Source organism: Populus nigra, chromosome 1, assembly GCF_951802175.1.
Source record: "Populus nigra chromosome 1, ddPopNigr1.1, whole genome shotgun sequence".
Classification (NCBI taxonomy): domain Eukaryota; kingdom Viridiplantae; phylum Streptophyta; class Magnoliopsida; order Malpighiales; family Salicaceae; genus Populus; species Populus nigra.
In genome coordinates, this window is record NC_084852.1 from 49,753,808 (window position 1) to 49,781,320 (window position 27,513).

Genomic DNA, 27,513 nt, shown 5'->3' on the forward strand with positions numbered 1-27,513 from the left:
AACTTTCAAAATATTAAATCAGCTGCCAAATCTGGCTGAATTCGTTGGTAATGTTGTCCTTTCATCTTTTAGCAGCTGCTCGAAGGAGATTAGTAATTGTCTTTGGATATGATTAACAGGCAAGACTTCTGATTTTTCCAACGTAGTAAACTGAAAATACTATGGTGATTGTGAAATTCTGGCATTTTCAAATCACTGGATGCTGCAATGACAATCCTTAAGGTCTTAATCTATCGTCAATGATAACGAATCAATATTATATTCAATGTTCACATATTAGAATTAGAATTATCATCATTTTCTGCAGACTTGGTTTTTCTTGCAGGGCTACTAGTAAAGCAGGATACTTTCCAAGAAACCTACTTAGTTTACCGAATCAAATCAAATTCAAGGCCACAAATTCTTGATCGAGACCTCTATTTGCGAAGATTGTTAATTCGTTAGCAACAAAAGAGGAAAAAAAGAGCAGGAAAATTAAAAATCAACTGATCAATGATTAGATAATGATAAGCTGAGAAGTTGCTGTTACCCCAAAGTAAAATGTCACAGTGAGCTGAAATTCTACCCTCTTGACTTGCATACCAATCGATGGTTTCCTAGACTGATAATGATCCTTTTGTGGTTAGGAAAGTTTGAAACTTGATTAACAACATTAAGTGTCTGACTTGAATGGAATTTTTAAGCATGCTTAAGCAATTCCTTGCGGGTTTCGGATACAATCATTAGTTCTTAAGCCTGTAGCTGCGGACTGCAGAAAATCAGGAACTTAATCAAGCATAGACGACCTGATATGATCATTCCTCCATAATTCAGCATTCTGATTTTACTACATTATTGTTTTTCAAAAACTGACAGGCAGAATAATTTTCATTGCTAGATAGTTGCACCTTAGTCTATTTTGGGTCTTAACGGAAAGGGTATGATCTCTAAATAACCACCTTTCACACATCGAGATTAAGCTCCTCTTCGATTATGTCTTAACCATTGGTGCATTCATAAAAAAATAATTTTTTTAGGTTATGTTTGATCATTATGTCCCAATATATAAGGGATAAATACAAAAGATACAAAAACATATTTAGTTGCATAAAATAAATTTGTATCTAGAACAATTTTGAAGTGAACTCTTATATTTTCAAAATAGAGAGCGCAGGAAATCCATCCCTTTTATCTCTATTATTTTCATCTTTTTTTATTTCAAAACAGTAACTACATGCTTCTGAAACAGTAACTTACCTTACATTCTCTTCAAGGATTCGAATCCTAAACCTATATCTTTTGTAGAGTAGAAAATAAATTTAACCCCTCGCGATTTAAAAGGAGATAGGATATCAGGATTGATTTTGACACGCAAATAAATACAACCAAATCCGACTTATGATAACTTAGAAAAAAGTTGGAAGGTTTCTATCTAATTATTTTAAGTGCCGTAAGACCTTGTCAGGAACAGATACTCGTATCCATGGCTAGAAGTTGAGCTAACCAATATAACAAATAGAGATGTGTGTGTGTGTAAACGAAGCGTTTACAAGTATAATAACAAATTAAGAAAGAATCAACTAGATACATAAATGCTGCTAACATCAAACTACTGTTTTCCTTGATTGATTCCATTTACATTAATAATAGCAGAAAACTACGGGTAACTAAATCCTTGGAATTGAGTCACAGTTTCCTGGATTGACCGATGACAATTGAAGAAAAGTAAGACATTGCTAATAATTATAGTAATTGCATGGATAATGATAGGGTTTGACCATTTTAGTTGAGCTAGCCTGGCCTTACACCTTGAGATGGATATATATTTAATCTGATCTTACCAATCGGTCCATTACAGACCATAAAGTATAATAAATAATTAAACAATCCCTTGAATATATAGCTTTGACAATCCTTACTTTACAAGTTTTTTTCCTCCAAAAAAACCTTTTTTCTTGATCAAACTTGTATACATTTGTGATAAAATACCTTCATTTTCCATTTTCTAAGAAATAAAAAAATCAAAATAATTGAAAAGGAAAAACATGGAATCTGTAACAGCCTCCTGTCAAGCAGCAATTTCTTGTTTTGTTTTTGTCTCCTTGAAAAATCTTCATGCAAGTCCACCCTGAAAAACCGCCCATGATATGGATTTTATGTCAAATTTATTCACAACAACGTGTTCAAAACCTTTTCCTCCACCATTACGTACAATATTGTGATTTGTAATCTAGGAGTCTGAATTATCCATGCTTGCAAGTATTACTTTCAGTACGGAATAAATTATAATTTATATAGTCCTTGTTTTTTTGATAATCAATTTATATAGTCCTTGTATTCTCAAGAAACTAATAAGTTAGTTCCTTATTCAAAGAATTTCATATTTAATCCCTATTTTTTCATATTCATAATATCGTTATTGAGATGTTGAGTTGTCACTTTAGGTACTAACAATGAAAGGAAATAAAACGGTTAAAAACATATATATAAGAGACTTGGTTACAGTAGGACCAGCGATCCAATTTTTTTACCACAATATTATCATTTCATTTTTTTAGGTAAAAAATATCTGTTTGAAATGAAACACGCTCCAAGTAATTAGCAGGTCATAGGGTTGACCCGCCATGCCAGAACGAATTTTATAACTATGGTAATTAAGAATTAATAGTCAAAGCTGGCGAATGATTCAGTTATGATTTCCAAAAATAGAGGAGTAAAATTACTGTTTCATCAATACAAGGACCAAGTAAAATCATTACTCTTTGAATAGTTGGGAGGAAAGCTCTAAGCAGATTCTGAGTTCCTGCAAATCAAGCTGTCTCATCTGTAATACAAGTACTCCAGTTCAGCCTCCAAGTTTGATATTAGTAGAGCAAATCAAGCTCATGATTATGGAAAATGTTATCCTCCAGGTTGGCTTCACTCCTTCGTGACTTTGTCGGTTATCACAAGTCCAGAAGGTTGCATCTACTCAAGGCATGTTAATTTGGCCCGAGTATCTTTCACGAGTACCATACAAGATGTCCCACGTAACTTTGACATATTCCTTTCTTTTGGATCATACCAGCTTACGGGTTTTTTTTTTAACATAACAAAAAATTTATTGGTTGAATTTAAAATTAAATTGTATAGAAGTTATTTTGATATGATTTAATTATTAAGTTGGTCCAAAAATAATCAAGATAACTATTAGAAAACGTATAATGATGAAAGTTTGAGGGGAAAAAAAGGAAGAAACTGAAATTTTAAAAAAAAATTGAGAGAATGGAAGAACAATGGCGGGCTGAATAAAAAAAAAACTCCATAACGTGATTCTCTGCTGCTTTAGTATAGAAGTAACAATATTGCGCGTAACACTTTTTCTTTGCTTTTTACCTAGAATTTCCCATTGATCTTCAATGTTTAGTACAGTAGGGAAACCCTGCTTGTATCAAGCTCAGATTGCAGGAACACGTAAGTTTGAGACCGAAAATATGAACATAGGCTCGCAAGAATTTTATTTTTAGATGGGATAGGAAAGTTTTTGTTTCTTCTTCTACTTAGGCAATCCATGTTTTATTAGCTAACTATCCTGCTTAATTACGTTTTTGCGAAATAGTCCTGCCATCACAAGGGAATTTCATCTTCAAAGGGGCATAGTAACATGAGGGAGGATACAATTTTAACTTGGAGAATTTTGGTTGCAAGTTGCACTCATATTTATCGGTAGAGATCAAAGTGTGTACTGTTCTAAAAAATGCGTTGCATGCTCTGGTAATATTCAAACTATTCTAGAGGTTTACAAATCTTGAACTCACAGTGTGAGCCGGATACGGACACCTGATCAGTCTAAATCTAACTGAAGAAAATCTGGAATGATTTTTGTTTTCTTCTCAGCAGCCCAGAATCCACATGTTCTGAAAGTTGAATACCGCGTCATTCTCAAGAAATGCTTGCTTCCGCACGCATGAGCAACAGTCAAGTGAAAAATCCCAAGCAGCAAAGTAAAATTAGACAGCAATCTCGGACCATGAAAATTTATTAATTAATCGAGATATTATTTAAACTTCAAATTTAAGTTGAAACCGAACAAAAACTATTTAATCGAGGTTATTAATTTATTGAGGTTATAATGTAGTTAATAATTAAGCCAAAATGATTAGCTTGGCTCTGTATGGATTCTTGGACTCCGAACTGTGACAAACCGTGTCCAGAGAGAAAGCTCACTCCTTTGGCCTTATGGCAATGGCACCATATGTATTTGACAATGATTAGCCTTGCAAGATTAAATATTTCAAACATCTTTCAACAGTAGAAGTATCCTACATACGGTTTGAAATATTAATTGTGGGCGAGCCAGGTCCACAATCTTTGATATTTTCTGCTTGAGGAAAAGTAAGAAAAATAGTTTTCTAACAGTTCCCTTTTGGTCCCAATTTCTTAGTATGCAAGTCTCAACCTCAACTCTGAACCCTTCTTCCTCTTTTTTTGTTAGGCAGGGGTGTACCTTTCAAGCTCTTACCTACTCTCTTTTTTTTCCTCTATTTATAGGGTGCAATATCACAACAAGCTCGACCTCAATTCAAAACATCTAGCATTTCCTTTCTGTAAGAAAAATGTCTTCTGTTCTAGCTACAGTGATCTGTGTAGTAATGTTGTTTTGGGGCATTTCTAATGCTCAATTAAGCCCCACATTTTATGCTAGCACTTGCCCGAATGTGTCGAGCATTGTGCGAGGTGTAGTGGAGCAAGCTGCGCGAAATGATGTCCGGCTTGGAGCCAAGCTCATTCGCATGCACTTCCATGATTGCTTTGTCGATGTAATTATCTTCCATATATAGTTTCTTAAAGATTCACCTAGCAGAAAGATTTTCTTTATGTATGAAGTACCAATGCACTTATCTTCTTTTCGTATTTTTTTGGCAGGGCTGCGATGGCTCTATTCTGCTGGTCGATGCGAATGGCATAAATAGTGAGCAAGATGAACTTCCTAATCAATCCGTAGAAGGTTATGGTGTCGTTGATGACATTAAAACAGCAGTGGAGAATGTTTGTCCTGGCATCGTCTCCTGCGCAGATATATTAGCCCTTGCATCTGAAATATTGGTTACCTTGGTATAGTATTATCAACCTTTCATAATGACCTTTCTTAATGTATTGCCAGCATCTCATGATGTCATAGGCTAGTTGGTCAAGTAATGAGCTCATAAGTTGATAGATGTCTGGTTAATGACTAAAGAAAAAACAAAAAAGGGTTGAAAAACTGAAGATGACTTGTGCTAGCAAGTCTTGATGAGTTTACTTTAGTTGATTACGAATTTTGTGGCCTTAACAAGTAAATGATATGTTGCAGGCAGGAGGTCCAACATGGCAAGTGCCACTGGGAAGAAGGGATAGTACGACTGCAAACGCAGCAGGAACTTCTGACATTCCTAGTCCTTTCGAAACCTTTGAAAATCTCTCTCTCAAGTTCTCAAACAAGGAACTTGATTCCACTGATCTAGTTGCTTTATCTGGTAATTAATTAGAAATCTTTCCAAATTTTCATCACCAAAATACAGCACGAACAGCTCTTATTACTTGTGTTTAGCATTCAGTACTATTGTTTTATGCTTACAAAAGATAAAATGTTATTTCAGGTGCACACACATTTGGGAGGTCTCAGTGCCAATTCTTCAGCCGGAGACTCAATGTTACAAACCCTGATCCAACCTTAAACACAACATACTTGCAGACACTTCGCCAAGCATGCCCACAAGGCGGAAATCCAAGTAGATTGAACAATCTTGATCCTACAACTCCTGATGATTTTGACAACAACTACTTCACAAATCTTCAGAACAATCGTGGCCTTCTCGAAACTGACCAAATACTCTTTTCTACTAGCGGGGCTGATACTGTTGCCATAGTCAACCGGTTTGCTAGCAGCCAGTCCGCCTTCTTTGATAGCTTTGCTCAGTCTATGATAAAGTTGGGAAATTTAAGTCCTTTGACAGGAAGCAGTGGAGAAATCAGAGCCGACTGTAAGAGGGTCAATTAGGGTCTTTGGAAATTCTATGCTATGAGATGGAAAAACTATGCATTTCTTTCCTCCTTTTCAGTTTTTTTCCTCAAATTCAACGTGTGCTAGAACTAATAAGAAGGGTGGGATTTTTTCTGGTTCTGAGCAGAACCTCAGGACTGAACTTTGAATCATCCTCTACGTTGATGTATTAGGAGCGTACCAAATTTGTGTTAAACACATAATTTGAATGGAAGAAATTTTTAATTATTACATATTGTTATTAGGAATGAATATAGTTCAATAAATTATTAGCTCTGCAGTACAAAAACAGAGCTGCTGCAGATCAACCTATAAATTTATCATCAAAAAATTTATCATAAATTTTAATGGGTCAACCTATAAACTCGAGATATGGTTTTAATGGGTCAACCTATAAATTTATCATTAAAAAAAAAAGACTGAAATAATATCATTATAAACATCTTTAAAGTTCACTCAGTTAGGTGTCATTCAAGTTTGGTTAAGTTCAGGGTTGACTCATCGAGTCACTTGTGTATTACTAAGTTAATGTTCAAAACAATTCGGGAAAAAAAACCCTGAATATCCAAACTGTTAATTTATAGCTTGATTTCCATTAATTTTTGAATTGGGATTCTAATTAATTTTTTCAATTAGAATCTCATCGAGACTATCTTATAATTTATTCAAACTCTTTATTTGGTAACAAATTGATTTTAATCTGGATAAATCAACTATAAAAACAGCATATGTGAACATTCTCTTCTCTATATGTATATTCTTTCAAAGTGATTTTTGATAATGGCTTCCAGGAAATTATTTGCTACTGCAGTTCTCATATCCAGATATGTTTCTATTGACGGTTGCTATTTTTTTTTAACTATAAATATATTTCTGAACGTGATTCATGGGCGAGGGGAAATTTCTAAAAAGCAAACCACATGGTTACTATATTTACAGGAGAACTGCAAATCAAATTGCCCACCGCGTGGATTTCGTACAGGAACTTGTGTGGCTTTCGATAATCATCCTGTTGCAGATTGTTGCGGAGACAATGACAAAGAAATCTACCAATTTATAGGACTGTTATTCCATTTCCATGATCACCTCCACCTTTACTAGCATTTTCTTGGAATATATATATATACACACACACAATCACATACAATGTGTGTGCCAATAATTTTTTAAAAAATTAAATAATAATAATAATAATAATAATAATAGTGATGATAATAGTGATAATAATGATAATAGTGGTGATAGTAATAATAATAATGATCGTGATTTTGATGATAATTATAATAATGATGATGATATAATAACAATGATGATGCTATTAATAATAAGATAATAAATATATTTTATATATTTTTATTGTCACAATTGTAACTAACAAGTAATAATTTTTAAGTCAAGTTTGAGTTTAGGTTTGGATTGTGAAGATTTATAGGTTTTTATGAGTTATTTATGGGTTTTTTTTATAGTAAAGTTTTTCTAAATTAGAGTAGAAGTCTTGTTTATGAGTTAATATTTTATAAAATAGTTTATTAAGCTTTGAATAAGGCTTGGATTTGAGACAATTTCCCTAACAAGTTAGTTTTTAAACTGATAGCAAAAACTTTTTAGTTACTGTGTCGTTGGTTTCATTTTTACATATTTTATCTCAAAAGCATCCCAAAGCTACAGAGGAGGCCTACTTAAAAATGTTTTTTTGAGTTCCGAGAGAGATGGGCCAGGAGCATATTAGTGTGTGTTTCAGTAATTGTTTCTGTGTTTGAAGTAAACCATGAAAAATACTTTGTAACATATAAATAGCTATTTACTGTTATAGGTCCCAGTTAATTTTTTTGTTGAAAACACGGGTAAAGTAAAAGCTGCTCCAGACTGCTTCTCAACTACTGTGCTACAATTAAAAGACCGGGAAGTGCATAGTGAATTTCACTCTGCACTGAACAGTGCAAAATGAAATTCACTCTGCACTTCCCGTGAATAGTATCCATTGTTCATGATCAGATCAGGTCCGGTTCGAACCTAAATGTATTGGACCGGGTCCAACTCAGAAAAAATAAATCTAATTTTTTTTATTTTTAATTATGTTTTATTAAAAAAAACTAGTGTTTAACATTATTTAATGACACTACATAAATTAGAAGGAGATCGCATGAAGGCGTAGCATTTGCAGAATTTGATCATAATTTCAATTTTGTTCCTGATGATATTTTACCTGATTTTGTTGCACGCTCAAAAAACCATGAAAATTGTAGTCCTTGTCGAATGAATTTCGTTCGTGATAGAATTGTAGATAGTTTAATGGAATAATAAAAAATATTTTATATAAAGTATTATTTATTTCAAGATGTAATAGCAGTAGTTAAATTTACAATATTTAAATTAAAAATCATCAATATTAATATATATATATATATTAGTTGTTTTATAACCTCAATTTCAAAAGCATTCTTAACCAAGCACATTAAACTACTTTTTCTTCAACCTCAATTTCAACCACAATTTTAACCAAACACCTATTTTTTCAAACCAACCTCAACTAAAAGTGTTTTTTTATAAAAACAACTTTTTTCAAACCACAACCACAACAGGTACCGCAATACCAAACACACTCTAAAGAATATTCAATGAGCTCATAAGACTGCAGAAATCTGCTTAAAGAATTTGAGCCTACAAGATGACAGATTCCATTGTTTCTGTTTTTCTGAGAGAGTGTTTCATTAAAATCTCCAGCTATTATCCAGGGAACTTCAAAAGCGTGTTTAAGAAGAATGAGATCATCCCAAAATTGTTGTCTACTCTGATAGTTACAAATTAAGAGCATAGATGCCAAAAACAAAGCAATGAAAATCATTGTGAACATGTTTACCATAGAAAACGATCCAACCATGACCATATTCAATATTATAGACTTTAAAGTTAGTGTTTTTTCACATAACAAGCAGACCTCCTTTTGATCCCTGAGCATCATTACTAAACCAACTCACATGATTTTCATTCCAAATACGAGACACAAAGCCAATGGAACAATTAGCTAGCTTAGTTTCCAACATGAAACATATATCAATCTTATATTCTGTTATTAATTTCATGATTTTTCTTCGTTTCCTCATCATGCCCAAGCCATAGGAGTTCCAAGAAAGAATATTCATAACAAGCCTATGTTCTGCCGCAAGATGGACAAGAAAATCTGGACCCTCAACAACGATGATGGCCTTTTCAGTGTAAAATCTTGCTCCATAATGATGGACCAGCTGCTCTACGGTGGTGCCAAACCATTCCAATCTTATATTTGGATAAAACTAACCCCACCAAAAGTGCAACTTTTTCTCTGGCTCCTTGTCCAAAACAAAGTAACCACAAGAGATTTTCTACTTCAGCATGACTACCTCACTCTTCAAGAATCAAGATGCGCTTTCTGCAATAAAAACTTGAAATCTTCAAGTCACCTCTTCATTCACTGCCACTTCACTTGGAATATATGGATGAAATTGCTTTCTAGTCGGGGCTTTTGCAATGTTTTTTCAAAATCTGTTGATGATATGTGCTACCAATGGTCTTCCATGGTTAAAGGCAAGCAACAGAATCTCTCATGGCAGCTTCTTTTCTTATGCGTTATTTGGAATCTTTGGTTCCACCGGAATGACATCATTTTTAATGATGCTGCCCCTAACCTCTAAATGTGTTTCTCCATGGTGCACCAATGTATTGCTTTATGACTAAAGCTTGATTCCAGCTATTTGGAGCTTAATATAAAGAATGTTCCGTATAGAGGAGTTGGTTTCTTATGTTTATTTTTCATTCCCCCTAATTGTTGCGCTTCCCTGTTTCATGCAACAACTTTTATGCTTTTATTTCCTCTGCTTGTACATCTAATGTAAGTTAGGCTATTATCTGTGTAGCTTTCTTTTTAATAAAACTTTCAACTATTAAAAAAAAAAGAATATTCATAACAGAATTAAAAGATCTATTAGCAGGAACTAGGGATGAAAAATTACTATTTGTGTTATTTCCGCTTAATTACCTCACGAAGTCATGCACACACCACCTGGTCTTGTTTTACCATATCGTATATTGCAATTTAGTGCATGAATGAATTCACAGTTAGTAGGATTTCTATATTCTGTTTTCCCGTTTTGTTCCTGATAGAACAAAAAGTTCTCATTAAAAATGGCACTAAAGATACAAACGTAGACATCACTGCCAAGCACTAAATCTGCACTACTGCAGAGATGGCAGTGTATAATCTCAGACCAAATACAACAAATTCTGTTAAGACAATAGCTTAAGACTTTTGAGCAGCAACAAGAATCGGCACCATCATCATATGCTATTAATTAATAGTGATTTTCAACTTTCAAAATATTAAATCAGCTGCCAAATCTGGCTGAATTCGTTGGAAATGTTGTTGTCCTTTCATCTTTTAGCAGCTGTTCGAAGGAGATGAGAAATTGTCTTTGGATATGATCGATTAACAGGCAAGACTTTTGATTTTTCCAACGTAGTAAACTGAAAATACTATGGTGATTGTGAAATTCTGGCATTTTCAAATCACTGGATGCTGCAATGACAATCCTTAAGGCCTATATCTATCGTCAATGATAACGAATCAATATTATATTCAATGTTCTTATATTAGAATTAGAATTATCATTCAATGATAATGATCAGCTGAGAAGTTGCTGTTACCCCAAAGTAAAATGTCACAATGAGCAGAAATTCTGCCCTCTTGACTTGCATACCAATCGATGGTTTCTTAGACTCATAATAATCCTTTTGTGGTTAGGAAAGTTTGAAACTTGATTAACCACATTAAGTCTGACTTGAATGGAATTTTTAAGCATGCTTAAGCAATTTCTTGCGGGTTTCCGATACAATCATTAGTTTTTAAGCCTGTAGCTGCTGACTGCAGAAAATCATGAACTTAATCAAGCATTGACGAACTGATGTGATTCCTCAATAATTCAGGATCCTGATTTTACTACATTATTTTTTTTTCAAAAACTGACAGGCAGAATAATTTTCATAGCTAGATATAGTTGCACCTTAGTCTAGTTGCTCGAAGTTTTCAACCATGCATGTGTATATATGTGGTTTACAAATCTTGAACTCACAGTGTTAGCCGGATACGGACACCTGATCAGTCTAAATCTAACTGAAGAAAATCTGGAATGATTTTTGTTTTCTTCTTAGCAACTACTTAGGGTTAACCTAAATACAAAGAAATTATATATAGGTTAAACTGAAAATACTATTATACCTTTAATAAATAAAACTAAATAAATATTATTTAATATCTCCCCTCAAACTCACGATGCAACAGCTACAATCATCAAGAGTTTGCTAACTAGAAAACAAAAACGAGAAATGAAAGGCGTCTTGGTAAAGAAATCTGCAATCTACAAGGAAGAAGAAACAAAAGGCAAAGTAATGGTGTCATGCTTGAGATGATGACAAGGAAGATGACAATCGATCTCAATGTGCTTAGTTCACTCATGAAAAACTGAGTTATGAGCAATCTGAATAGAACTCTGGTTGTCACAATACATAGGAGTAGAATAAAAAAACAAAACTCCCATATCAGCAAGTAACCAACGTAATCAAACAATTTCTTTGGTAGTAGATTCAAACACAAAAAAGGTTAGAATTCTCAATGATCTGTATATTATAAATGCTTGGGGTTAACCTAAATACAAAGAAATTATATATAGGTTAAACTGAAAATTCTATTATACCTTTAATAAATAAGACTGAATAAATATTATTTAATATCTCCCCTCAAACTCACGATGCAACAGCTACAAGCATCAAGAGTTTGCTAACTAGAAAACAAAAACGAGAAATGAAAGGCGCCTTGGTAAAAAAATCTGCAATCTACAAGGAAGAAGAAACAAAAGGCAAAGTAATAGTGTCATGCTTGAGATGATGACAAGTAAGATGACAATCTATCTCAATGTACTTAGTTCACTCATGAAAAACTGAGTTGTGAGCAATCTGAATAGAACTTTGGTTGTCACAATACATAGGAGTAGAATGAGAAAATGAAACTTCCATATCAGCAAGTAACCAACGTAATCAAACAATTTCTTTGGTAGTAGATTCAAACATAAAAAAGGTTAGAATTCTCAATAATCTGTTTATTATGAATGCTTAGGATTAACCTAAATACAAAAAAATTATATATAGGTTAAACTGAAAATACTATTATACCTTTAATAAATAAGACTAAATAAATATTATTTAATATCTCCACTCAAACTCACAATGCAGCAGCTACAAGCATCAAGAGTTTGCTAACTAGAAAACAAAAATGAGAAATGAAAGGCGCCTTGGTAAAGAAATCAGCAATCTGCAAGGAAGAAGAAACAAAAGGCAAAGTAATGGTGCCATGCTTGAGATGATGACAAGTAAGATGACAATCGATCTCAATGTGCTTAGTTCACTCATGAAAAACTGAGTTATGAGCAATCTGAATAGAACTCTGGTTGTCACAATACATAGAAGTAGAATGAGAAAATGAAACTCCCATATCAACAAGTAACCAACGTAACCAAACAATTTCTTTGGTAGTAGATGTCATGGCATGATATTCTGCTTTGGTGGATGATTGAGAAACAATATATTGTTTTTTACTCTTCCAAGAAATAAGAGAATCACCTAAAAGATTCAGAACTCGGTAACAGACTTGCGATCTGTGGGATCACTACCATGATCAACATCAGAGTATGCACACAACTACAAGGAAAAGGTGGGTGAAAGTAAAAGACTATGAAAAACTGTACCTCGAAGATATCATAAAATACGAAGAACAGTTGCCCAGTGAACAATAGTAGGAGAAGCAACAAACTGACTAACAACATGAACAACATATACAATATCTAGATGAGTAATGGTGAGATATACCAAGCTCCCAATAATAATACGGTATAAAGTAGGATCTATCAAAGGTAAACCATCAGAATAAGAGTACCTTGTGTTAACCCCAATAGGAGTATCTACAGTCTTGTTATCATTAAGTTTAGCTCGCTCAAAAATATCTGCAACATATTTCGACTGAGAAAGAAGGTAATCTCTAGGTGAGTATGCTACCTCAATACCAAGGAAATATCGAAGAGAACCCAAATCTTTGATTTCAAATCGTCTAGTCAACTTTGTCTTCAAAACTAAAATATTATCAATGTCATCACCAGTAATAATCATGTCATCAACATATAAAGACAAAATAATACGATCTGCATCAGTGCACTTAATAAAAAGAGCAGAATTATGACTACTAGAAACAAAGCCAAGAGACGAGATCATAATAGAGAATTTCTCAAACCAAACACGGGGTGCTTGTTTGAGACCATATAATCTTTCTTAAGCTTACAGACATATCCAGAATCATGTGAAATATCAGGAGGGGGTGCCATATAAACTTCTTTTTGAAGATCCCCATTCAAGAAGGCATTTTTAACACCAATCTAAGAGATATGCCACTAACGAATCGAAGCTACGACAATAAGAGTATGAATAGTAGTCATTTTTGCAACAAGGGCACATGTCTCCTCATAATCCATATCATATTGTTGAGAGTATTCTTTTGCACCAGCCTAACTTTATATCTCTCAATAGACCCATCAAAATTAGTTTTGATTTTATACACCTAACGACAACCAACAACACTCTTACAAGAAGGTAGAGGAACCAGATCCCAAGTATATGTTTTATGCAAAGCAGAAAGTTCCTCATCCATAACTTGCTGCCAAAGCGAATCAAGAATTGCCTCTTTATAAGAAAGGGCTCAAAGAGACAATAAATAGAAGCTAAAACGGAAGTAAATGATGAAGAATAACAAGAATAAGCAAAATATGATAGTTTTCTGGACTTGCGAATACGGATGGACTGACGTAAAGGTGGATCCACAATCTCAGATGAAGCTTGAGGGGTTGTAGATGAGAATGGAGCTTCAAGTGTGCCAAAAAGTAAAGTATTAGTACCTGCAGAATTATGAGTACAAATTGGTAGAGCATAGGGAGAGGTCTGACTATCAGAACCCTCAGAAAAAGGATCTATACAAATAAGTTCAGGTTTAGTCAGACTATGAGTAGTGGATGGAATAGAAAAGAAAGGTAAGTGCACGAGAAAGACAACATGACGAGACATATAAAGTTTCTGAGTTATTGGATCAAAACAATGATACTCCTTTTTACCTTCACCATTACCCAGAAAAACACAAATAGCAATTCAGGAGGATAGCTTACTGCGTTCCACATGAGGACGAAGAACGAAACAAGTACAACCAAAACTTTAAATGAGGAATAATCAGGGATATACACATATAACTTTTCAAGATGAGATGGACCTGAACTATGAGAAGATGAAATTGTATTAATCAAACTTACAGTAGTAAGAACAACTTCTTCCCAAAACTCACTAGGACTAAAAGCAGACAATAAGAGAGAACGAGCAGTTTCGATAATGTGCCTATGCTTTCTTTCAGCAACACCATTTTGCTCAGGAGTATCTATACATGAAGTTTGGTTAATGGTTCCATCTAAGGCAAGCAATTGACAAAATTTATTAGAGGTGTATTCCCCACCCAAATCACACCTAAAGCATTTGATCACAACAAAATATTGAGTTTTGACTAGAGCTCGAAAACCTGCATATATCTCAAAGAATTCAGAATGATATTTCATTAAATAAACCCAACAATAACGAGTATGATCATCAATAAAAAAGACATAATATCGAGACCCTCCTTTTATGGCAACAGGAGAAGGTCCTCATACATTAGAATAAATCAAGTCAAATGGTGAAGAAGAAACAGAATTACTTGGATTAAAAGGTAAAGCAGAAAATTTTGCCAGTTTACATCCACTACAATCAGAAATGTCAGGAGTTTTCAATTTCCTAAAGCTCCTGCGGATGCCCAAAATATCAAACGAGAAGACGAAACATGTACTAGACAAGAATGCCATAAATAAAAACTAGAAGACAAAGAACTCAAACGAAAAAAAGGCAAATCAACAGTAGTAGTAGTAGCAACGGGAACTGATACTTTTAACTCATCCAAAATGTATAGTCCATTCTCTCTATGACCTGTCCCAATCAACTTCTTAGACTGCAGATCTTGTACACAACAAAAAGAAGAGAAAAAAATGACTAAATAATCACCAGAATCACATAATTGACCAACACAAGCAAGATTCAATTTGAGATTCGGAATAAGATAAACATTAGGAAGAGACAAGTGAGATGTGACAACAGAACCAACACCTATTAAGGGTATATGAGTGCCATCAGTAGTCATAACACGAATGGAGGGTGAAGGGGAAACAGAGGTAAAAGATGAAAAATTTGGAGATATATGATGTGAAGCACCAGAATCTAAAATCCATTTAGAATGAGACATACTTGAGAAACTATGAGGCAACTGACTTATGGAAGAAGAAGCGGACATTGCTTATGGATGCAATGAGAGAAACTTCTGAAATTGCTCAGCCAAAGTACTAGGATCGGTAATAGAGCCTAAGGAAGCTACTGCTGCAGTATTGTGGTGCGGTGATTTATAACCCTGAGGTGGTCTATGAGCATTAGATTGTGTCTGGCTGCCAGGCTTCCAAGCTTGATTATGCTATCTCAACTTAGAACACTGAGCCTTCCAATGACCTTTCTGCTTACAAAAACTACACTCGTCGAAGCCAACCCTTGTGTAAGGCTTATGGTGGTGATTGAAGAATTGCTTATGACTTTTGAGCAGCAACAAGAATCGGCACCATCATCATATGCTATTAATAGTGGTTTTCAACTTTCAAAATATTAAATCAGCTGTCAAATCTGGCTGAATTCGTTGGTAATGTTGTCCTTTCATCTTTTAGCAGCTGCTCGACGGAGATTAGTAATTGTCTTTGGATATGATTAACAGGCAAGACTTCTGATTTTTCCAACGTAGTAAACTGAAAATACTATGGTGATTGTGAAATTCTGGCATTTTCAAATCACTGGATGCTGCAATGACAATCCTTAAGGTCTTAATCTATCGTCAATGATAACGAATCAATATTATATTCAATGTTCACATATTAGAATTAGAATTATCATCATTTTCTGCAGACTTGGTTTTTCTTGCAGGGCTACTAGTAAAGCAGGATACTTTCCAAGAAACCTACTTAGTTTACCGAATCAAATCAAATTCAAGGCCACAAATTCTTGATCGAGACCTCTATTTGCGAAGATTGTTAATTCGTTAGCAACAAAAGAGGAAAAAAAGAGCAGGAAAATTAAAAATCAACTGATCAATGATTAGATAATGATAAGCTGAGAAGTTGCTGTTACCCCAAAGTAAAATGTCACAGTGAGCTGAAATTATACCCTCTTGACTTGCATACCAATCGATGGTTTCCTAGACTGATAATGATCCTTTTGTGGTTAGGAAAGTTTGAAACTTGATTAACAACATTAAGTGTCTGACTTGAATGGAATTTTTAAGCATGCTTAAGCAATTCCTTGCGGGTTTCGGATACAATCATTAGTTCTTAAGCCTGTAGCTGCGGACTGCAGAAAATCAGGAACTTAATCAAGCATAGACGACCTGATATGATCATTCCTCCATAATTCAGCATTCTGATTTTACTACATTATTGTTTTTCAAAAACTGACTGGCAGAATAATTTTCATTGCTAGATAGTTGCACCTTAGTCTATTTTGGGTCTTAACGGAAAGGGTATGATCTCTAATTAACCACCTTTCACACATCGAGATTAAGCTCCTCTTCGATTATGTCTTAACCATTGGTGCATTCATAAAAAAAATAATTTTTTTAGGTTATGTTTGATCATTATGTCCCAATATATAAGGGATAAATACAAAAGATACAAAAACATATTTAGTTGCATAAAATAAATTTGTATCTAGAACAATTTTGAAGTGAACTCTTATATTTTCAAAATAGAGAGCGCAGGAAATCCATCCCTTTTATCTCTATTATTTTCATCTTTTTTTATTTCAAAACAGTAACTACATGCTTCTGAAACAGTAACTTACCTTACATTCTCTTCAAGGATTCGAATCCTAAACCTATATCTTTTGTAGAGTAGAAAATAAATTTAACCCTTTGCGATTTAAAAGGAGATAGGATATTAGGATTGATTTTGACACGCAAATAAATACAACCAAATCCGACTTATGATAACTTAGAAAAAAGTTGGAAGGTTTCTATCTAAGTGCCGTAAGACCTTGTCAGGAACAGATACTCGTATCCATGGCTAGAAGTTGAGCTTACCAATATAACAAATAGAGATGTGTGTGTGTGTGTGTGTGTGTAAACGAAGCGTTTACAAGTATAATAACAAATTAAGAAAGAATCAACTAGATACATAAATGCTGCTAACATCAAACTACTGTTTTCCTTGATTGATTCCATTTACATTAATAATAGCAGAAAACTACTGCTAACTACATCCTTGGAATTGAGTCACAGTTTCCTGGATTGACCGATGACAATTGAAGAAAAGTAAGACATTGCTAATAATTATAGTAATTGCATGGATAATGATAGGGTTTTGTTGGGAAAACTCGGGACAATTAACCGGATCAATTCAGCGGAATACAATTCACAATTCACAAGTCCCAATCCTTTTTTTCCCTCTTTGTGCAGTAAAAAACAGAATCAAACAATGATCAAATATAATGCAAATAATCACACAAATCAACACCAAGATTTTTACGTGGAAAACCCGATGCGGGAAAAACCACGGGACCGGAGTCCACCTAAAAACTTCCACTATCACAAATAATGGTTTCACAATTGTTCTTCCTCAGATTCAACTAAGGGCTACAACATATATATCATCAAGAACTACTTATTCTCGGATTATAACAAGATTAAAGAGAGTAATGTTAGAGAAAAGCTCACAACATTGACAGCCCCGTTTTCTGTCAAAACGACCAGCTTCCACACCACCAATCTTCAATCCAACCGTTCAGAATGAAGAGGAACGTGTCTAGAAGCTGCTGTCAAAATCTCAGCCCGATCCAACGGTGAACGAACTGGAAATCGAAGAAAGAAGACAGACTGCTCTGCTGCCTCCTCTTCTTTCTTTCTCTCGGTTTTCTTCTCCTCTCTTGTTCAAAATAGCTGCTGCTGCTACAGTACCCGACCCACATTAATTTAAATTCCAAGAGACAACATGTCTCTTGACAATTAATGTGGTGGTCCCACCATCACATGGTGCGGGACCACACAACAAATCTCCCCCTCACGCACCATGTGAGGAATTCGCCATACTGGCGATCAATATGTAAACTTCAATTTAGGAGGCTCTGATAAGCCTGCTTCCCTTCTGCAAAACTCAAACTTCTCTCTCGGTAGAGGTTTGGTCATCATATCTGACACGTTGTCATCAGTATGGATCTTCTCAACAACAAATGACTTCATCTCCATAGCATCTCGAATCCATTGATATCTAACTTCAATGTGCTTTGACCGAGAGTGAAAAGTAGGATGCTTACTGAGATGGATTGCACTTTGACTATCACAGTGCAACACAAAGTTCTCTTGAACTAGGCCAAGTTCATGTAAGAACTTCTTCATCCATAACAACTCTTTGCCCCCTTCAGTAAGAGCAATATATTCAGCCTCTGTAGTGGATAATGTCACACATTTTTGCAACCTTGATTGCCATGAGACTGCTCCCCCTGCAAACTTCATCAAGTATCCTGATGTGGACTTTCTAGAATCAACATCACCAGCCATATCTGCATCTGTGTATCCATCCAACACAGGTTTATCATTACCAAAACATAAGCTGAAACTAGAAGTACCTTTGAGATACCTGAGTATCCATTTCACTGCTGACCAGTGTTCTTTACCAGGATTGGAGAGGAACCGACTAACCACACCAACTGCATGAGCTATATCCGGCCTTGTGCAAACCATGGCATACATCAAGCTACCAACTGCGGATGCATAAGGAACCTTTTCCATCTCATCTTTTTCTTCATCACTTGAAGGACACTGCTTAGAACTTAGTTTAAAGTGGCTTGCAAGTGGAGAACAAACCGGTTTGGAGTTGCTCATGTTGAATCTCTCAAGTACCTTTTGGACATATCTCTCCTGAGATAGCCAAAGTTTCTCCTTCTTCCTGTCACGTGTGATCTTCATGCCAAGAATCTGTTTTGCCGGTCCTAAGTCTTTCATTGCAAAAGACTTGCTTAACTCTTCCTTCAACATCTGAATCTTCTTAGCATCATGGCCAACAATCAACATATCATCCACATACAACAGGAGAATAATAAAGTTTCCATCTGGAAACCTTTTCATAAATACACAATGATTAGAAGTGGTCCTGTCATAACCATGATTCACCATGAAAGAATCAAACTTCTTGTACCATTGTCTTGGAGCTTGCTTTAACCCATATAAGCTCTTTTTCAACTTGCAAACTAGCTGCTCTTTACCTTTTGCTTCAAACCCTTTAGGCTGTTCCATGTAGATCTCCTCATCTAAATCACCATGGAGAAAGGCAGTTTTCACATCAAGTTGCTCAACTTCAAGGTTCAAACTAGCAGCTAAGCCAAGCACAACTCGGATTGAAGACATCTTGACCACTGGTGAAAAGATTTCTTCAAAATCAATACCCTTCTTCTGACCGAAACCTTTCACAACCAATCTTGCCTTGTACCTTGGCTGTGAGCAATGTTCATCAATCTTCAACCTGAACACCCATTTGTTCTTGAGTGCTCTCTTACCTTTAGGAAGCTTCACTAAATCAAATGTATGATTTTCATGCAAGGATTTCATCTCTTCTTGCATTGCTTTCAACCACTCACTTTTCTTCTCATGTGACATAGCTTCATCAAAGCATTCTGGCTCTCCCCCGTCAGTAACCAGCACATACTCATAAGGAGAGTATTTGGTGGAAGGTTGGCGAGGTCTAGTTGACCTCCTCAATTGTGGCTCATCTGGAGCTTCCTGCATAACCTGTTCAGGAATAACATTAATATCATCATTAGCTAATTCAGGATCACCAACTAATGGCTCATTAAGAAAACCACCACTTTCATCATTTTGCAAGTCTCCCCCATGATTAGCAGGCATCAAAGATAACTGTGGAGTAGGTGCTGGATTTGAATTAGATGGAATAAAAGTAGTAGACTCTGTTTTCTCCTTCAGTTCAAAGTCTTCAATGGTTTGATCTTCAAAGAAGATAACATCTCTGCTTCTCACAATTTTCTTCTCCTTTGGATCCCACAACCTATAACCAAACTCATCATCTTCAGAGCCCAAGAAAATACACTGCTTTGTCTTGCTGTCAAGCTTAGACCTTTCATCCCTTGGAACATGTACAAATGTTCTGCATCCAAACACTCTTAAGTGTGCATAGGAAACATCCTTTCCTTTCCAAACTCTATCTGGAACATCAAACTCAAGAGGAACTGATGGAGAAAGGTTGATCATGGCAACTGCAGTCTTCATTGCCTCGCCCCAAAAGGACTTAGGTAGCTTTGCATGAGAGAGCATACATCTAATTCTTTCAACAATTGTTCTGTTCATTCTCTCAGCCACTCCATTCTGCTGTGGAGTCTTAGGAACTGTCTTCTCTAACTTGATGCCATGTTCCCTGCAGTACTTCTCAAAAGGGCCCCTATATTCACCACCATTGTCTGCTCGAACACATTTCAGCTTTCTACCAGTTTCTCTTTCAACTCTGGCATGGAAATCCTTAAAGACATCAAGCACCTGATCTTTGGATTTCAAACAAATAGCCCAAATCTTCCTGGAGTGATCATCAATAAAACTAACAAAGTACAATGCACCTCCAAGAGACTTATCAATCATTGAGCAAACATCAGTATGAACTAAATCAAGAACATGTGACCTTCTATGTGAAGGTGATCTTTGAAATGCAACTCTATGTTGTTTACCAACTAAACAATGAGTACATGTGTTCAAGTTCATACCTTTTAAAGGAAGGTAATTCTTCTTGGCAAGGATTCCAAGGCCTTTCTCACTCAAATGTCCAAGCCGCTTATGCCATAAATCAGTAGAGCAATCTTCAATTGCATTTACCTCCCCTTTGATCACCTTGGCTTGTGACATGTAAAGACCCATCTTCTTCCCTTTAGCAACAATTAGGGAATTTCTGGAGAGCTTCCATTTACCATCTCCAAAGTAACTGTGATAGCCTTCTTCATCAAGAGTACCAGTAGAGATCAAATGTAGGCGCATATCAGGCACATGCCTAACATCTTTGAGTAGTAACTTGCACCCAGTATTGGTTTCCAACCAAATGTCTCCAATGCCCACAACACTGGCCATCCCTTGATTTCCCATCCTAACTTGACCAAAGTCACCAGTAGTGTAGGATGTGTAAAAATCACGTCGAGGTGTAACATGGTAAGAAGCTGCTGAATCTGCAACCCAGGTGGTATCTTGACATGCAAGATTAACACAGCCATCATCACACACAATGGCAACATCACCATCAGATACAACTGCAGCTGTACCATTCTCTTCATTCTTGTCTTCATCTCTACCCTTTTTATCTCTTTTATACTTTCTGCAATCTTTTTGCATATGCCCAGGCTTGTCACAGTAATAACATTTAAAACCCTTCCTTGACTGAGATCTTCCTCTTGGCTTCCATTTGCCTTTTCTATTGCTGGATTCTCCATCTTGCTTGCCGTGAGAGAACCTGCTTTGACTTCTCCCTCGACTTTCTGTAACAAGTGCATGAGACTCGGAAGTGCTTGTCCCTTTCCTCCTCTTCTCTTCATTGAGGATACAATCCTTCACTGTTTTCAAAGTGAGCTTTCCATTCGGAGTAGAATTGCTAAGTGACACTACCAAAGTCTCCCAACTATCCGGCAATGAACTCAATAGGATTAATGCTTGCATTTCATCGGCTAACTCAAGGTTCATCAATGACAACTGATTCAAGAACCCTTGGAATACATTTATATGCACTGAAGCATCTTCACCATCTCTATACTTCAAATTCACAAGGTCTCTAATTACAAAAACCTTGTTTTGTGCACTCTCCTTGGCAAATGTTTCTTCCAACATCTTCCACACTGTATAGCAGTCATGTTCTTGAGAAATATGATTAATGGACTTAGAAGATACCCACTTTCTAACATTAGCTGTAGCCTTTCTATTTAGTCCATTCCATTTTGCATCATCCATGTCATCAGGCTTTATTCCTTTACATTCAATCGGCAAAGCCAAATCATTGCAATATAAGTGATCCTCCATCATTGTTTTCCACAGAAAAGAATTTGAGGAAGTGAGCTTTATCATGCCCGAATCTTCTTTTTCCATTTTAACTGCACAAGAACTCAATCTACACAACCAAATGCTCTGATACCACTTTGTTGGGAAAACTCGGGACAATTAACCGGATCAATTCAGCGGAATACAATTCACAATTCACAAGTCCCAATCCTTTTTTTCCCTCTTTGTGCAGTAAAAAACAGAATCAAACAATGATCAAATATAATGCAAATAATCACACAAATCAACACCAAGATTTTTACGTGGAAAACCCGATGCGGGAAAAACCACGGGACCGGAGTCCACCTAAAAACTTCCACTATCACAAATAATGGGTTCACAATTTTTCTTCCTCAGATTCAACTAAGGGCTACAACATATATATCATCAAGAACTACTTATTCTCGGATTATAACAAGATTAAAGAGAGTAATGTTAGAGAAAAGCTCACAACATTGACAGCCCCGTTTTCTGTCAAAACGACCAGCTTCCACACCACCAATCTTCAATCCAACCGTTCAGAATGAAGAGGAACGTGTCTAGAAGCTGCTGTCAAAATCTCAGCCCGATCCAACGGTGAACGAACTGGAAATCGAAGAAAGAAGACAGACTGCTCTGCTGCCTCCTCTTCTTTCTTTCTCTCGGTTTTCTTCTCCTCTCTTGTTCAAAATAGCTGCTGCTGCTACAGTACCCGACCCACATTAATTTAAATTCCAAGAGACAACATGTCTCTTGACAATTAATGTGATGGTCCCACCATCACATGGTGCGGGACCACACAACAGGTTTGACCATTTTAGTTGAGCTAGCCTGGCCTTACACCCTGAGATGGATATATTTTTCATCTGATCTTATAATCAAGCTGTCCATTACAGACCATAAAGTAGAATAAATAATTAAACAATCCCTTGAATAGCTTTGACCACCCTTAATTTACAAGTTTTTTTCCTCCAAAAAAACCTTTTTTCTTGATCAAACTTATATACATTTGTGATAAAATACCTTCATTTTCCATTTTCTAAAAAATAAAAAATCAAAATAATTGAAAAGGAAAACATGGAATCTGTAACAGCCTCCTGTCAAGCAGCAATTTCTTGTTTTGTTTTTGTCTCCTTGAAAAATCTTCATGCAAGTCCACCCTGAAAAACCGCCCATGATATGGATTTTATGTTAAATTTATTCACAACAACGTGTTCAAAACCTTTTCCTCCACCATTACGTACATTGTGATTTGTAATCTAGCTAGGAGTCTGAATTATCCATGCTTGCAAGTATTACTTTCAGTACGGAATAAATTATAATTTATATAGTCCTTGTTTTTTTGATAATCAATTTATATAGTCCTTGTATTCTCAAGAAACTAATAAGTTAGTTCCTTATTCAAAGAATTTCATATTTAATCCCTATTTTTTCATATTCATAATATCGTTATTGAGATGTTGAGTTGTCACTTTAGGTACTAACAATGAAAGGAAATAAAACGCTTAAAAACATATATATATAAGACTTGGTTACAGTAGGACCAGCGATCCAATTTTTTTACCACAATATTATCATTTCATTTTTTTAGGTAAAAAATATCTGTTTGAAACGAAACACGCTCCAAGTAATTAGCAGGTCATAGGGTTGACCCGCCATGCCAGAACGAATTTTATAACTATGGTAATTAAGAATTAATAGTCAAAGCTGGCGAATGATTCAGTTATGATTTCCAAAAATAGAGGAGTAAAATTACTGTTTCATCAATACAAGGACTAAGTAAAATCATTACTCTTTGAATAGTTGGGAGGAAAGCTCTAAGCAGATTCTGAGTTCCTGCAAATCAAGCTGTCTCATCTGTAATACAAGTACTCCAGTTCAGCCTCCAAGTTTGATATTAGTAGAGCAAATCAAGCTCATGATTATGGAAAATGTTATCCTCCAGGTTGGCTTCACTCCTTCGTGACTTTGTCGGTTATCACAAGTCCAGAAGGTTGCATCTACTCAAGGCATGTTAATTTGGCCCGAGTATCTTTCACGAGTACCATACAAGATGTCCCACGTAACTTTGACATATTCCTTTCTTTTGGATCATACCAGCTTACGGGTTTTTTTTTTAACATAACAAAAAATTTATTGGTTGAATTTAAAATTAAATTGTATAGAAGTTATTTTGATATGATTTAATTATTAAGTTGGTCCAAAAATAATCAAGATAACTATTAGAAAACGTATAATGATGAAAGTTTGAGGGGAAAAAAAGGAAGAAACTGAAATTTAAAAAAAAAATTGAGAGAATGGAAGAACAATGGCGGGCTGAATAAAAAAAAAAACTCCATAACGTGATTCTCTGCTGCTTTAGTATAGAAGTAACAATATTGCGCGTAACACTTTTTCTTTGCTTTTTACCTAGAATTTCCCATTGATCTTCAATGTTTAGTACAGTAGGGAAACCCTGCTTGTATCAAGCTCAGATTGCAGGAACACGTAAGTTTGAGACCGAAAATATGAACATAGGCTCGCAAGAATTTTATTTTTAGATGGGATAGGAAAGTTTTTGTTTCTTCTTCTACTTAGGCAATCCATGCTTTATTAGCTAACTATCCTGCTTAATTACGTTTTTGCGAAATAGTCCTGCCATCACAAGGGAATTTCATCTTCAAAGGGGCATAGTAACATGAGGGAGGATACAATTTTAACTTGGAGAGTTTTGGTTGCAAGTTGCACTCATATTTATCGGTAGAGATCAAAGTGTGTACTGTTCTAAAAAATGCGTTGCATGCTCTGGTAATATTCAAACTATTCTAGAGGTTTACAAATCTTGAACTCACAGTGTGAGCCGGATACGGACACCTGATCAGTCTAAATCTAACTGAAGAAAATCTGGAATGATTTTTGTTTTCTTCTCAGCAGCCCAGAATCCACATGTTCTGAAAGTTGAATACCGCGTCATTCTCAAGAAATGCTTGCTTCCGCACGCATGAGCAACAGTCAAGTGAAAAATCCCAAGCAGCAAAGTAAAATTAGACAGCAATCTCGGACCATGAAAATTTATTAATTAATCGAGATATTATTTAAACTTCAAATTTAAGTTGAAACCGAACAAAAACTATTTAATCGAGGTTATTTATTTATTGAGGTTATAACGTAGTTAATAATTAAGCCAAAATGATTAGCTTGGCTCTGTATGGATTCTTGGACTCCGAACTGTGACAAACCGTGTCCAGAGAGAAAGCTCACTCCTTTGGCCTTATGGCAATGGCACCATATGTATTTGACAATGATTAGCCTTGCAAGATTAAATATTTCAAACATCTTTCAACAGTGGAAGTAGCCTACATGCGGTTTGAAATATTAATTGTGGGCGAGCCAGGTCCACAATCTTTGATATTTTCTGCTAGAGGAAAAGTAAGAAAAATAGTTTTCTAACAGTTCCCTTTTGGTCCCAATTTCTTACTATGCAAGTCTCAACTTCAACTCTGAACCCTTCTTCCTCTTTTTTTGTTAGGCAGGGGTGTACCTTTCAAGCTCTTACCTACTCTTTTTTTCCCTCTATTTATAGGGTGCAATATCACAACAAGCTGGACCTCAATTCAAAACATCTAGCATTTCCTTTCAGTAAGAAAAATGTCTTCTGTTCTAGCTACAGTGATCTGTGTTGTAATGTTGTTTTGGGGCATTTCTGATGCTCAATTAAGCCCCACATTTTATGCTAGCACTTGCCCGAATGTGTCGAGCATTGTGCGAGGTGTAGTGGAGCAAGCTGCGCGAAATGATGTCCGGCTTGGAGCCAAGCTCATTCGCATGCACTTCCATGATTGCTTTGTCGATGTAATTATCTTCCATATATATTTCTTAATGATTCACCTAGCAGAAAGATTTTCTTTATGTATGAAGTACTCATGCACTTATCTTCTTTTCGTATTTTTTTGGCAGGGCTGCGATGGCTCTATTCTGCTGGTCGATGCGAATGGCATAAATAGTGAGCAAGATGAACTCCCTAATCAATCCGTAGAAGGTTATGGTGTCGTTGATAACATTAAAACAGCAGTGGAGAATGTTTGTCCTGGCATCGTCTCCTGCGCAGATATATTAGCCCTTGCATCTGAAATATTGGTTACCTTGGTATAGTATTATCAACCTTTCATAATGACCTTTCTTAATGTATTGCCAGCATCTCATGATGTCATAGGCTAGTTGGTCAAGTAATGAGCTCATAAGTTGATAGATGTCTGCTTAATGACTAAAGAAAAAACAAAAAAGGGTTGAAAAACTGAAGATGACTTGTGCTAGCAAGTCTTGATGAGTTTACTTTAGTTGATTACGAATTTTGTGGCCTTAACAAGTAAATGATATGTTGCAGGCAGGAGGTCCAACATGGCAAGTGCCACTGGGAAGAAGGGATAGTACGACTGCAAACGCAGCAGGAACTTCTGACATTCCTAGTCCTTTCGAAACCTTTGAAAATCTCTCTCTCAAGTTCTCAAACAAGGAACTTGATTCCACTGATCTAGTTGCTTTATCTGGTAATTAATTAGAAATCTTTCCAAATTTTCATCACCAAAATACAGCACGAACAGCTCTTATTACTTGTGTTTAGCATTCAGTACTATTGTTTTATGCTTACAAAAGATAAAATGTAATTTCAGGTGCGCACACATTTGGGAGGTCTCAGTGCCAATTCTTCAGCCGGAGACTCAATGACACAAACCCTGATCCAACCTGAGACACAACATACTTGCAGACACTTCGCCAAGCATGCCCACAAGGCGGAAATCCAAGTAGATTAAACAATCTTGATCCTACAACTCCTGATGATTTTGACAACAACTACTTCACAAATCTTCAGAACAATCGTGGCCTTCTCGAAACTGACCAAATACTCTTTTCTACTAGCGGGGCTGATACTGTTGCCATAGTCAACCGGTTTGCTAGCAGCCAGTCCGCCTTCTTTGATAGCTTTGCTCAGTCTATGATAAAGTTGGGAAATTTAAGTCCTTTGACAGGAAGCAATGGAGAAATCAGAGCCGACTGTAAGAGGGTCAATTAGGGTCTTTGGAAATTCTATGCTATGAGATGGAAAAACTATGCATTTCTTTCCTCCTTTTCAGATTTTTTCCTCAAATTCAACGTGTGCTAGAACTAATAAGAAGGGTGGGATTTTTTCTGGTTCTGAGCAGAACCTCAGGACTGAACTTTGAATCCTCCTCTGCGTTGATGTATTAGGAGTGTACCAAATTTGTGTTAAACACATAATTTGAATGGAAGAAATTTTTAATTATTA

The 27,513-nt window shown here is 35.7% G+C and overlaps 2 protein-coding genes across 2 annotated transcripts; both read left to right on the plus strand.

The window, feature by feature from the left end:
- Positions 1–4,515: 4,515 nt before the first annotated feature.
- LOC133681026 (peroxidase 15-like) lies at positions 4,516–6,229 on the plus strand. The gene is made up of 4 exons (XM_062104111.1): positions 4,516–4,778; positions 4,885–5,073; positions 5,312–5,474; positions 5,598–6,229. Exons 1-4 carry the CDS (start codon positions 4,575–4,577, stop codon positions 5,996–5,998), a joined length of 957 nt encoding a protein of 318 aa, XP_061960095.1. The 5' UTR covers positions 4,516–4,574; the 3' UTR covers positions 5,999–6,229.
- Positions 6,230–25,847: 19,618 nt separating this feature from the next.
- LOC133683498 (peroxidase 15-like) lies at positions 25,848–27,513 on the plus strand. The gene is made up of 4 exons (XM_062106778.1): positions 25,848–26,060; positions 26,166–26,354; positions 26,593–26,755; positions 26,879–27,513. The coding sequence occupies exons 1-4, from the start codon at positions 25,857–25,859 to the stop codon at positions 26,953–26,955; spliced, it is 633 nt and encodes a 210-aa protein (XP_061962762.1). The 5' UTR covers positions 25,848–25,856; the 3' UTR covers positions 26,956–27,513.